Raw genomic sequence first — 13,221 nt, forward strand, 5'->3', positions numbered from 1 at the left:
ATGCTTCATTACTTAAAGGCGTTTGAGCGTTTTCCCACATATAATAGATTTACATGAACAAACTGGTATTGACCCTGTCCATATGGAAGAAACAACAGAGATGGGATACATTAATAACACACACTACTACTACTACAATAATTAATTATACATGATATTTCTTTATTACATGAATTCAATCTAATTAGGCATTAGTTATGTAGCTACAACTTTTTGATTGCAATGGAACCCGCTTTCGGTATTCTGCCAAAGCCCACACTGGGTATATATTCTTGTAGGCTGCATAGTGTAACATGCAATTTTTCATGAAAACTCCAGTAATTTCTTGCATGTAAAAGTGAGATGGATCATATATTAGATAACTCCCCAATAAAAAAAAAAGTTCAATCAATATTACATTATGGATTAGAGTGTATTGCCTACTTCAAACCATTTCTTTCTTTATACATGTTGATTTTACATCTTAACAAAATCAGAACCAAAAGCAATTCAAGAACCAAAAGCAAAAATAGAAATTTATTATTTTTTACTAAACACAATTTCTGTGTTTTGTTTTCAAATTTCAAAAGTAGACAGCAGTTTACTGAACACACTTTTTGTGTTTTGCTTTCAAATTTCAAAAGTAGCTCGCAGTTTATTAAACATAATTTTACTTTCTGTTTTATCTCAAAGAAATCAAAATTATGATTTTACTTTTCGAGAAAGCGAAAGTAAGAAAGTAAAAGCGTTAGGGCCTGTTTAGTAATATGAATTATTTCCTACTTTCTACTTTCAATTCTGAAAAAGCAAAAATAAAAGTAAAATGATGTTTATTAAATTACTTTCACTTTTTGATTTTGAGAAAGTAATTCCTAAATTTGTGAAGAGAAGAGAAAGTGAAATTTTCTCACTTTCTCTACTTCCTATACTGTGCGGACGAAGTAATTTCCGCGCTGTAGCGCTAAATACTGTAGCTTTAAAACCTAAACTCTGTCTCGTTTATATCATCGTTTGCAAGCCTCTGCCTCTTGTCTGCTTCAAGAAAGCCCTAGCCTCTCACCTCATCTGCTACAAGAAAGTTTTACCGATCGTCATCCCTTATCTGCGAGCGTCGATCGGCAATGGAGACTCAACGGCCGACCAACACTTCGCCTGTAAGTTCACCCTCTCTTCTCAGATTCTCTTTCTTCTTAGATGCTCTCTCTCCTCGTGTATGAAGATTTTGCCCTAGAATCTGCAATTTTATTCCTGAATGTGTATGTGTATATCTGTATGTGTATATCTATATGTGTATATATAACAATTTGTCTCAGTGCCCTCAAATCAAAGACCTCTTCAGCCTTGATTCCTTTGTTTTCGTTTACTGAATGTGTATATATTTACATGATCTGTTTAAAATATTTCCGAAAATAGAAGAAGTGTTTAAAATATTTTTCATTGGCTGGATTTGGTGGTTGTCGATTTTTATAGATTGATTGTTTAATTGGTTGTCATTTTATTGTGCATGTGAAATTTTATATATAAAGGCTTCATTTTTGAAAGTTCCTCTAACATCTCTCAAATTTTTTAGAATTTATTGCCTAACAAATTTATAGTTATAATGAATTACACTTAAATCTGTCATTAATCTATCCATCATGCTTTTGAGTGAATTCCACAGTGTTGGAAAGGGCTTGCCATGAACTACCTCACACTCTGCTTCCACTTGTAGATTATCAAATAGGGTGTAAATTGGTCAAAAGAAGAGATAGGGTACTGAGTGGTGAATTGTTTAGAAATAAATTGGTAATTTTTTTTTTTATGAGTTTAAGATTGATTGTTGAATTGATTGTCATTTCTGTGCATTAGATATATGTCGAAACCTATGAGTCCCAACTTCTAAGCTACCTACTTCTGTTTTCAACTTGGCCAAATGGCTGGAATTTCTTATGTTTTTTCCTGGTGTGCGTGTGTGTGTTTGTGTGTGTTCCTGGAACTAGATTCTTGTTGATGGTACCTAATAAGATACCTATCCAGATCTACCAAGAAAATGAACCAATTTGAGATTGTCATAACACTATTCATATTGCAGATGACATGTGCCACATAGAGCCAAATATGCTAAAGCAATTTTTCATTGCCCAAGTCTTACGAAAGTTTTGTCCTTATATATGTATCTTAGCATCATTATTGCATTAAATGCCATGCTAAATTTTCAGAGGCCTTCAAATGTAGTTTCTAAGTTTCTTTCTAAGTTTCTCATATTAATATATAGAGGTTACTTTGTAGACACATCTTGAAAAAAAGTATCCTGAAAATGGCCAAATATTGAATTAATTAACTACTAGAGACCATAGAAATTTTTTTTTTTTTTTTTTTACTTTAATCCAAAACTACTAGCAGAGGAAAATAAAGCAACACTTCTTCCACACACGATGACAAATGTGATGGGTCAATTTTTCTCCAAAACTTCCTTTTGAATGTCATCTGAATTCATAGTCATTGTTATAATAGACCCTGTTAAATGCTTTGAATGCTGAAATATGTTTTTTTACTACTATTTGGTACAACATACTTTATCATATAAACTGAAAATATGCATTTCAAAAAATAAATAATAATAATAATAATAAAAGAAGTAGAAATATGCCTATCTAAGTCTGCAAATGTTCTCTCTCTTTAAACTGCTGGTAATCTATAGTTACCATAAGAACTATGTAATTATAAACTGGATTTTTTTCTGATGAAAACTGTTTGATGTTGACTTGGGACTCCTGGGATACTTCTGAGATTCTCACTTGGAAAGTCTAATTAGTTTACCACATGCTTAGAATGAGCTTTCTGTTAAGTCTGTTAAGTTAATAATTCTTTGAATAGCTTTAATTTTCAGTTTCCTCTTAGATACTTGAACCCTTACTCTGTGAACATGGTACTTGAACACTTAATGTAGAAGTAGAGTAGATAATAGTTACAATTTAAAAATTTTCAAATATTATATAGGAGTTCATTCACAGTATTATATGTTCAATGCTAAGTTGTAGAAGTGTGTTAATTGTTGTAGTGATGTATCAAAGTACTCAATTAAGTTGTGTTAGCCACTTTGGTATATAGTAATTATTCACATAGTATTAATTGTTGTAGTGATGGATCAAAGTACTCAATTATTGGACGGGGATAATGTGGTCGAGGATCAAAGTTCTCAATTTCTATGGAGTGAAAAAAATGAAGAGATCTTAATAACTTTGATGGAAGAAGAAAGAAAGAATGGAAATCGAAAAAGCACCACATTTTCTACTGAAGGATGGAAAAATTTAGAAGAAGGGATGTTAAGGTTGACTAAAGAAAAGTATACGAACTTACAATTGAGGAATAAATTCAATGGGTTGAGAGACAGATATAAAGCATACAAAAAATTTCTATCCAACACTGGTTTGTCATGGGACCCTGTAACTGGTCAGGTCACACTTACAGATGCCCAATGGGAGGAGATGGAAAAGGTTAGTTGGAATATATTATTTATAATATTATCTATTGTTTCATATAAATTAACAATAATATATAATTGCAGCAAGTCAGGCATGCCAAACGGTTTCGGAAAAAAGGGTGCAAACATTATGATCTGCTTAGTAACTTATTTGGTGATACATATGCAACTGATAATCGTGCTTATCCTTCAAATAGAAGCCCATGTATAAGTGGTGATGAGGGAGATGAAAATCCTAATGAGATCAATGAAGTGGTGGATACTTCTCGTCATAGGAGTCGGTCTCCTGAACTCACTCGTACAAGATTAACTAAAGAGAGCTTTCAAAAAACAATTTCCTCTGCTACGAGTGGATTTGGCGAATATTTTAAGAAAAAGGCAGAGGCACTAGACAAGGGTGGAGGCTCAAGTGGTATGTCTCAAGTTGATCAAGACTCCGCTAAAGTTACTGAATGCTTGCAAATCTTAGAAGACATGGGACCAATTGATGGAGACACATTTTTCAAGGCCCTAAAACAATTTCGTGCAGATCCGCTATGGAGTAGAGTATTTGTTAACCTTAGTGATGAGAAGAAGCGGGACTGGCTTGAAAGGCTGCAACTGGGACTAGATTGATAGGCTGCAACATTATGTGTTGATGGGTTGCAATTGTTGTGTTTGTTTGAGACAATGTTTTTTCTTTTGGTGTTTGTAATTTCTATTTGGGATTTGTTTAAGCTAGTAAACTTATGTCTGTGATTTAGAACTAGTAAACTTATGTCTGATGTTAAATCCCTGGATTTGTTTTGCTAATGTTTATTATTTCTTTGCTTTAATTTATGTCCTTTTTTATGTGTTAATATGAGATATTATATATGTCATTTGAAGATGAATTTAGTGTTTTCCCGTAACTTTTATTGAATGCATTATCATTTTATGCATCTCATGTTTCATTGCATCAGGTTTACCATTATGGATCCATTTTGTTTGCCTACTTTAATTGATGATGATGAAGAAAATGAAAAGGAGGAAATGGGGGTGTGTTTGTTGTTTATTTACATGTTCATAGAGTACATGGAACATTATATGCTTCCACCAAGACCATGTATGACTTCTATGCTTCAAGGCCATAATTATATACTTGAACTAGTAAATGGCCACCCCATTAGGTGTTATCGACTCTTTAGGATGGATAAACATGTATTTAGAAATTTATGTGAACGGTTAAAGGGATTGGGCTTGGAAGATTCTAGATACTTAACCGTACAAGAACAAGTTGCAATGTTCTTGTATACTCTAGCACACAATGAGAGTGTTCGAGTGGTGGCAGAAAGATATCAACATTCTACGGGGACTGTGCATAAATATTTCCACTGAGTTTTAAAGTATGTTTGCAAATTAGGGAAGAGTATAATATGTCCACCAAATATGAACGAGGTACCATTGGAGATTCAACATAATGAGAAATACTTTCCATTCTTTCAGGTAGTTTTTTTAAAAAAAACATTTTTACTTAATTAATTGGTATTGTGAATTTATATTTACTAACAAAATAATGTGTTGTAGAATTGCATTGGTGCAATTGATGGTACACACATCCATGCAAATGTCCCAGCATCTTCACAAATTCCTTATCGTGAAAGGAAATCAGACACAACACAAAATGTAATGGCTATTTGTTCTTTCGACATGAAGTTTACATATGTGGTGGCAGGTTGGGAAGGCTCCGCGAATGACTCAAGAGTATTATTGGAAACTATTTTTGATCCTACAATGAATTTTTCGTTGCCACCCGAAGGTATTAAATTAAGATATCATATGTTTAAGATATCATATTAAATTAGAAAAAAAGTAATTGTTTTTTGTTTGTGCAGGTAAGTATTATCTTGTGGATTCTGGGTACACCAATATGAGGTATTTCTTAGCACCTTATCGTGGCGAAAGATATCATTTACAGGAATATAGGGGGAGACGAATAAGGGGTCCTCATGAACTATTCAACTATAGGCATTCGTCACTGAGAAATGTGATAGAACGTTGTTTTGGTATATTAAAAATGCGTTGGCCGATCCTTAAGTTGATGCCTCCTTACAAACTGAGTGTACAAGCACTCATTGTTATTGCTTGTTGCACATTACATAATTTTATTCGTGACGAAGCCCGTTTAGATCGTCTTTTTGATGAATATGGGGATGAGAATGTCAATCTTCAAGAAGAAGAAGAAAAAGAAGAAGAAGTGGAGCTAGGTGGTACTTCTCAGAGAGTAAATGTTACACATGAGCTAATTCAAGAGATGAGTGAAACCTATGATGCAGTTGCAAATGAGTTGTGGAACAACTATCGTGATAGATGAATCACTTCTATTTGCTCATTATAATATTATCACTTTTATTAGGGTTATTTTTTTATTTTTCTATTTGGATATTGTAATATTGTTACTTTTTATTAGGATTAATTTTTTATTTGGATATTGTAATATTGTTATTTTTATTTGGATTAATTTTGTATCTAAATGCCATTTGAATTCATGTTATAATCTGTATGCTTTTGATATTATGTGTATGCTGGGCCGAAAAATCAGAGTTGTGTTTTACTTGTTACTATACTAATATAATCTGACATCTTTTTATATTACATTGAGTTGCAACAATGTGACATCTTTTTCTAGTTGCATCTTTAATTTAATGATGTTGTATGATATTGCACTTTTGATTCATTCCTAGATAAAATCCTATGATCCGAATCTGTTGATTTCGATTTAACTAGTAGATCAACTATAGTATCCCTTAACTTTCATTCAGCTTATTTTTAAAAATTATAATCACTTTGATTTTTGTAGAGACTTTGTAGTGTCATGTAAAATTACAAAGTTCCAATTAACCCCCACAAATCTCAATAAAGGAGAGCAGAATTTTTCTCCAACACTCCAATTGAGCATATCTTAATAAAGTTCATGGCCCCATGGGTAGGGACTGAAAGGATCGATAGAGAATTTCATTCTTGTAATATAAATTTCATAAAATGCAGAATAATTAGCATGAGATCTACTGTACCACATTGGAAATTTCAGCTAATTTTTGAAATCCCGGGTTCAAACCTCAGCAGCGGAATTATTTTCTAATAATTTTTCATTTTTTATTTGGTAATGAGCCATAAATGATTTATCTTTTTGTGAAAAATAAAATAAGGAGCAGACTAATGACATTTACTTTAATAATTGTGGAAAAGGGTTTAACATAGGCTTAGTAATTATAGCCATGCATTACTAATATGTAAGTTTTGGGTGTAACCCAAAAAAATAGAAGAAATCATTAGCCTCAGTTTTTAAGTTGATTATGAAGGTTGAATTTGTTCTTCTAAGATTAAATTTAATCAGCAATAATGTGAAGGCTAAAATAATACTGTAGCTTTATTTGTTAATAGACTTTTATAAATGCCAAAATGCAATAAATATAAAAAGATATAAAACAATGTAAATTACTAAAAGCAAAAATAGAAATTTATTATTTTTTACTCAACACTCTTTCTTTGTTTTGCTTTCAAATTTCAAAAGTAGACAGCAATTTACTAAACACACTTTCTGTGTTTTACTTTCAAATTTTAAAAGTAACTCGCAGTTTACTAAACATAATTTTACTTTCTGTTTCATCTCAAAGAAATCAAAATCATGATTTTACTTTTCGAAAAAGCGAAAGTAAAAAAGTAAAAGTATTAGTAAACGGGCCTTTGGTTTCTTTCCAACTTTGCTCCTTAGCTCCAAAATTGGGCTAAATGGCTTTTGTTAGCCTGTTTGAACTTTATTAACCTGAAATTGGCAATAACACAAATAAACACTTAAGACATGAAAGTTAGATAGATGAATGGACTAAAATACCCTAATTTAAGTGTTAAAATGCCTTACATTTGAGCAGTTATCAAAAATAACTTATTCTTACATGGAAATGGCCTCTACACTTGAATCAATATCGAATCAATATCTTATAAGAATAAGTTATTTGAGTGAAAAGGTTAGTAAGCCCAATATTGATGTAGAGGCTCGTAGAATTGGAGATAACACTTTTATTGTATAGATTCAGAACTTAAAATTCCAATCCATGTGCCTATATGTACTATATGGCCATGTGACGAGAATAAGCCTTTTGACACTACTAGCGTGATACATCGCTATACACGTTTTCTCTCCAGAATTGGAGTATTATAAGATGTGTGAATCATCATCTTATTCTTACATGGAAATGGCCTCTACACTTGAATCAAGATCATGAAAAGAAAACCCTCAAATTTTTAAAAACTCCAATCCCCTGACCGCTGTATGGTTTAAGAAGTTGATGGATCTAAAAATTATACCAAATATCAGTTCATTAGGTGGGGCAGGTTCGGCCGAAGCAGTCGCCTATGGCCTCCAATTTAGAAGGGCTTCAAATTTGGGTTGCGCTGTTTAAGGAATAAGTTAAAAAAAAAAAAAAAAAAAAAAAAAAAAAACTGGGCTATAAAAGAAATTGGGTTAGGTCACTAATTGGCTTCAACAAATTTTTTTTTTTCTTTTTTGGAACACTGATTTTTGCTACAGTGGCCTTTTGCTTCATTAACTTAAAACTGGGCTAACAGGGAATGGGCTTAGTGGGTTCTAAAAGGAAATTGGGCTGGCCCACTAAATTATAAACTAAAGTTGGGATTTTTGTGATCCACATGCAGAAAGATGAAAAAGCAAAACAAAAAATATATATATATTTATTGACTCTCATGTTATTTATTTATTTTTTTTTAAAAACGAACTTAAGAAATGCAATGAATCCTATTATTGTCTGGGTTACAAACCAGGTCAAAGGAATGAAAGACTAAAGAAACTTTTGCCAATAAATTACAAGGGGATTTTGAAGGTGGGACCTCTTAGAGAGTGCTTGCCCACCCTACCATCTCTGTTGGAGTACTTTCTTGTGCTAAACTTTGGCTACTTCAAATATATAAACGTGTTTGCTGTAGTCACTTTTCACTTGTTTGCCATTTTTATTCCGAAATTGATCTTTTATTACAAATAACTTGAAAAGATAAAAAAGATTCATTAATTAATTAAAATAAATATAATAAAGTATTATTAACTATTCTAGTTAAAGTTGCATCTGTTGAGAAAAGCTTTTCAAAATTGACATTGATCAAATATTACCTACGATCTTTGTCACAAGAAAAATTGAATGGATTGGTTATGATATCCATTGAAAAATATATGTTGGAGAAATTTGATTGTAACAGTTTAATTGATAAATTTGCAACTCAAAATGCAAGACGATCAATCGATCACACTTATTTTAATATGAAGTTGAATTTTGATTTTTATGACTAAGTTGTGTACAATGTATATATTTTTAAAAATCTTTTTGATATAAATTGGATCGTATTCTTTATAAAGCACCAAGACGGAATTTTGTTTTGTGTTTTCAACTTTAATACACTTTATGTGTTCATCGTCTAATTTTAATGAAATTTTTGCATTCTTATAAAAATTTTGTTTGTATGAAACCTTATGTATAAAGGTGTGGAGAGGAATTTCCCCATCAATTGCAGTACACCACGCGTCCATATAAATAAAGGATGAATGAGAAGAAAAAGACATTGAATTCCAATTATATTTCTTCTGTTGTCAAACTCGTTTAAATTTAGTCGTACTTTCTTGTTCATTTTTTCTTAAGTGTTCTAGTGTAAAAATCTGCACTTACAAAAAGACCCCGTATTTCAGAGTTCACCCAGGTCCCTCAAAATTTTGAAAATCTGGCCCTGAGGTGGGGTGGTAGCTCAGTGAAATGATCCTATAGGAATTATAAGCATGATAAGCACATAGAGAGAAGCTCCACAAGAACCAACATACATATTAACTGAAGCATTGAAGTGTAGATTCTTATTTAAAAGGTACTACTACAATTAACACTAGCTAGCCAAAATCCTAATTACAAAGACAGTCGAACAGACACTTCTTGCAAAAAAACATATTGCGCAAAACCATGTAAACACCTAGCTAGCTAGCTAACAAGCATTGAAGGAAGGTTCTTATTCAATGCTTCTTAGTCGCTGGTTCCTTCTGGGCATTGAAATAAACGGTTGATACCGGCAAGCCAAGGTCAAGTCGATGTGCGAATGCTCGTGTGTTGAAGTTGGCGCGTGACACGGGCTGCTCAATCTGACCTAGTGCTACTTTCTGGCGATAAAGAACCAATATGTACCTGTGGATGCCAACCGGTGGCCGTGGTCCCATATATGCCAAGATCTCTCTTCCTGCACACAAACCATTCTGGTTAGCATGCTAAACCTATCCACATAAAATGTACTATATATATATATATATATATATATATATATATATATCTCTTTCTTGCCTATGCCCTGGACTCTGAATTGTCGATTTTAAGTATCATTTACTTGAAATTTACTTCAAATGACAGTCGGAACAATATATAAACTCATCGACATGAGGGGTCTGAGGGGATGTTGGTTTAGTGAATAAATGCTTATCAACTTAATATTTCTCAATCTATGTTTTCTTTCATTAATAACAAATCATGCACAATTGAAAAGTCTCACTTAAGTAAATGTAGCCTAAACTTACTTGGTGAATAAATGGTAGCTAGGAGTGATGTTCAAGGAATTAAGGTTGTAAGGAACAATTAATGTTGTCTTGTCCCGTTCAAGTTGCTAATCTTCTACCCTAAAGAAAATAGAGTTCCTGTCTAAATTAAAATCTTATTTATTAAACAAATGGAAGTTTAACAATATGCTCTCTGAACAAGTCTCACCTGATGCTTATAGTGGACCCGGACCCATGATGGGTCCCACTGCAGAGCATCTGAAGTCCTTTGGTTTTTTTGCTACTATTTTGGTTGAGTACTTTTTACTGGTGTGCAATTTTGGGCGAGTCGGTCCGAACTCAATTCCAGACCTGCCCATTTTCTAACGAGTTTGGGCAACCATGTTAACAATTAGTGTTGAATTTAGGATACAAATTTTTAATCTGAACTTAATTAAGGTTAAACTTAAGTTAAGACGCTAACAAAATCAACCGTACCCAAATCCAAATTTTAATATTAAAATTTATTATATATAATATGCAAACTTTTTTCTTTTCAACTTCCTTTCTTTAAAACTTAATTTATTATATATTAACAATAGTATAAAACCACACAGAGTTATAACAAGTAGCTAGTTTGATTTTAGGGTACCGGTAAACACACAAGGAACACAATTTTTTGAAAGGTTTAATAACGTTTTATCTTAACCCGAAAAAAAATAAAAAAATAAAAAACCTATTATTTATTAAAATAATATGCAAATGTAAAACTATAACTCTTCCTTTTAACAAGTAAAATAATTTAAAAGAAAAAGAAAGAAAAAAAGAATTAGAACAAAACTTCAGAACATTTTGACTTTAATGGAATTTGGCGAACAATTCTGGACTTCTAGGTAAGACACAAATTAACATACCACCTGTCAACTTTAATGTTTGGCATGTGTAACAGTATGACCTTGCATGTTGGACAGAGGAGTGAGACACGTGTCACGAATTTTCAGTATATTTTTTTTTAAGTAAAATATTCTTTTATTTTTACTTTGTTGGTATTTGGCAAAAGCCTATATCGAGGTTGAGGTCGAATTCATCAAACGGGACATGTAAAATAACTTGTCGAAAATTGATGAATAAGTTATTTTTGTTAAATTTTAATATTTTTTTTTTCGTAAATATTTTACGCAGTCAACCACCAAAAAATAAAAAAATATTTTCTATAAAATATTTTATATCCAAATAAACGGAGCTTAATGGAATTTGGCAACAATCCTGGACTTCGAGGTAAGACACAAATTAACATACCACCTGTTAACAGTATGAGTTTGCATGTTGGACAGAGGAGTGAGACAAGTGGCACACACGTGTCACGAATTTGCATTGGAATCATTCTAGGTTTAAAGTTTACCCCCTTTGCGTATATCGAATGCATAATACATTATAAGGGACAATATATATATATATATATATATATATATATATATATAATACAATCAAATTAATTGTGATATTAAATTCTCAATTTAACAATGAGTGATGCAAATTTTACTAAATTATACTGTATTAAAAAATGAAATAGAAAAAAAATTACTGGCTCATGTCCCATCATATACAACTCCAATACAATCCGTGTAATGATCTGAGTATATATGTACGTACAATAGTGCAGGACTGGTTACTTTTTGAAGATATATATATTTTTTTCTTTTTAAAAAATAAAAAATGATTAGACAGACTGAAATGCATATATGTGTGTGTATATATATATAATCATAAAGAACACAACGTTGCTAATTACTAGCTTAGCAAGCATGATTGCGCGCGACAAGTGAAAATCAGACATGAAAAATAAATTAACCTAAAAAAAAAGTGAACATTTTAACGAAGAGATGATGAACACTTTTTACCTCGGATAGGTCTGTTATTTCCAGAAATATCAGTGACTATCCTGAAAATAAATAAGGTAAAAAGTAAATAAAATTAGCTGGTGCGCGCACAGAGCTTGGGAGGAGAAGAAATTAAGAAAATGAAAACATAGAGACTGACCAATGAACCCACTCCCTCATGGAGGGTTCACTGGGACTAGGTGCATCTGGGTCTGTCATCACCTATATATATAAAACCAATTAATTACACAATTACTGATCAATTAATTATGAAAATAATCAACTTGCATGCATTGAATAGTAGCTAAGCTAACTCAAAAATTAATATTTTACATATATAACAGTAGTAATGAAATGAAACGAACCAGAGTAAAAAGTTTATCAGCGTGGCCTGAGATGACGACTCTGGGAGGATTAGCAGCAACGGAAGGCTTGATATTACAGCCATTGGTGACATGTTTGGAGTCGTAATAAACAGACATGTTAACGGTGGGTATAAACATGTCCACCACATCCCCGATCACTCTGCCCACCACCAAAGGATCTACAGTCGTAGCCATGACCCAATTTTATATCTATATATATATATATATGTTATCTACTTATATAGCTAGAGTGAAAGTGAAAGAGAGGGGCCTGGCGGTTTTTGGGTAAGCCCATACAACATGCAAATTAGGGAATCAGAAAGTAAAATAAAATGAGGGAGAGAGAGATGGTGGGTGAAAGAAATGACGTTGTAGACACGTGTGGGGATGATGAGAGAGACGTCTGTTATGACTTGAATTCATTCAGACGACCAAATGCAAGTGGGAAGGGTTTCCAAGCCAGCTAGGGACAGTATATATTTAATTTATATCTATCTATATGTATTATATCTCCTTGGGCTCAAATCTTAGACAAATTTTAAAAATTACTATCACCTCAAATGATTTGTTTTTTTGGGTCAATTATGTGGACATGTAAACGGATCGAATTCGGATCGGCAAATTTTAAAAATTACTATCACCTCAAATGATTTGTTTTTTTGGGTCAATTATGTGGACATGTAAATGGATCGGATTCGGACTGGTGATCCGATCCGAATTCGATAAGCATTTTAGTCGATCCGATAATTCGACGGATATTTTGTAAGTTAATTCGAATCCGATTTGTTAATAAACGAATATTTGATTCGATAATCCAATCTGATAAAAATGTAGGTTTATATATATATAAATTAATGTCAAAAGAGAATAAAAAAATAATAATTACAAGAAAAAGATATAAAACAAAAGATAAGTAAAATATGAAAGGAAAAGAAAAATATATATATTTACTCTAATATGAAAGGAAAAGAAAAAAAAAATTATTTACTCTTTGTTAAT

The 13,221-nt window shown here is 32.1% G+C and overlaps 3 protein-coding genes across 3 annotated transcripts; 2 read left to right on the forward strand and 1 right to left on the reverse strand.

The window, feature by feature from the left end:
• Window positions 1-3,101: 3,101 nt before the first annotated feature.
• LOC132280915 (uncharacterized) lies at window positions 3,102-4,057 on the forward strand. Its single transcript, XM_059782670.1, has 2 exons — window positions 3,102-3,455; window positions 3,527-4,057. Exons 1-2 carry the CDS (start codon window positions 3,102-3,104, stop codon window positions 4,055-4,057), a joined length of 885 nt encoding a protein of 294 aa, XP_059638653.1.
• Window positions 4,058-4,849: 792 nt separating this feature from the next.
• On the forward strand, window positions 4,850-5,774 carry LOC132280916 (protein ALP1-like). Its single transcript, XM_059782671.1, has 3 exons — window positions 4,850-4,906; window positions 4,988-5,219; window positions 5,296-5,774. The coding sequence occupies exons 1-3, from the start codon at window positions 4,850-4,852 to the stop codon at window positions 5,772-5,774; spliced, it is 768 nt and encodes a 255-aa protein (XP_059638654.1).
• Window positions 5,775-9,467: 3,693 nt separating this feature from the next.
• On the reverse strand, window positions 9,468-12,417 carry LOC132280918 (protein MOTHER of FT and TFL1-like). Its single transcript, XM_059782672.1, has 4 exons — window positions 12,223-12,417; window positions 12,018-12,079; window positions 11,879-11,919; window positions 9,468-9,688 (listed from the first exon to the last, which is right to left on the reverse strand). The coding sequence occupies exons 1-4, from the start codon at window positions 12,415-12,417 to the stop codon at window positions 9,468-9,470; spliced, it is 519 nt and encodes a 172-aa protein (XP_059638655.1).
• Between the last annotated feature and the right edge of the window lie 804 nt (window positions 12,418-13,221).

Source organism: Cornus florida, unplaced genomic scaffold, assembly GCF_030987335.1.
Source record: "Cornus florida cultivar Cherokee Brave unplaced genomic scaffold, ASM3098733v1 CherokeeBrave_3.0.0_Hap2_Chr11, whole genome shotgun sequence".
Lineage (NCBI taxonomy): Eukaryota > Viridiplantae > Streptophyta > Magnoliopsida > Cornales > Cornaceae > Cornus > Cornus florida.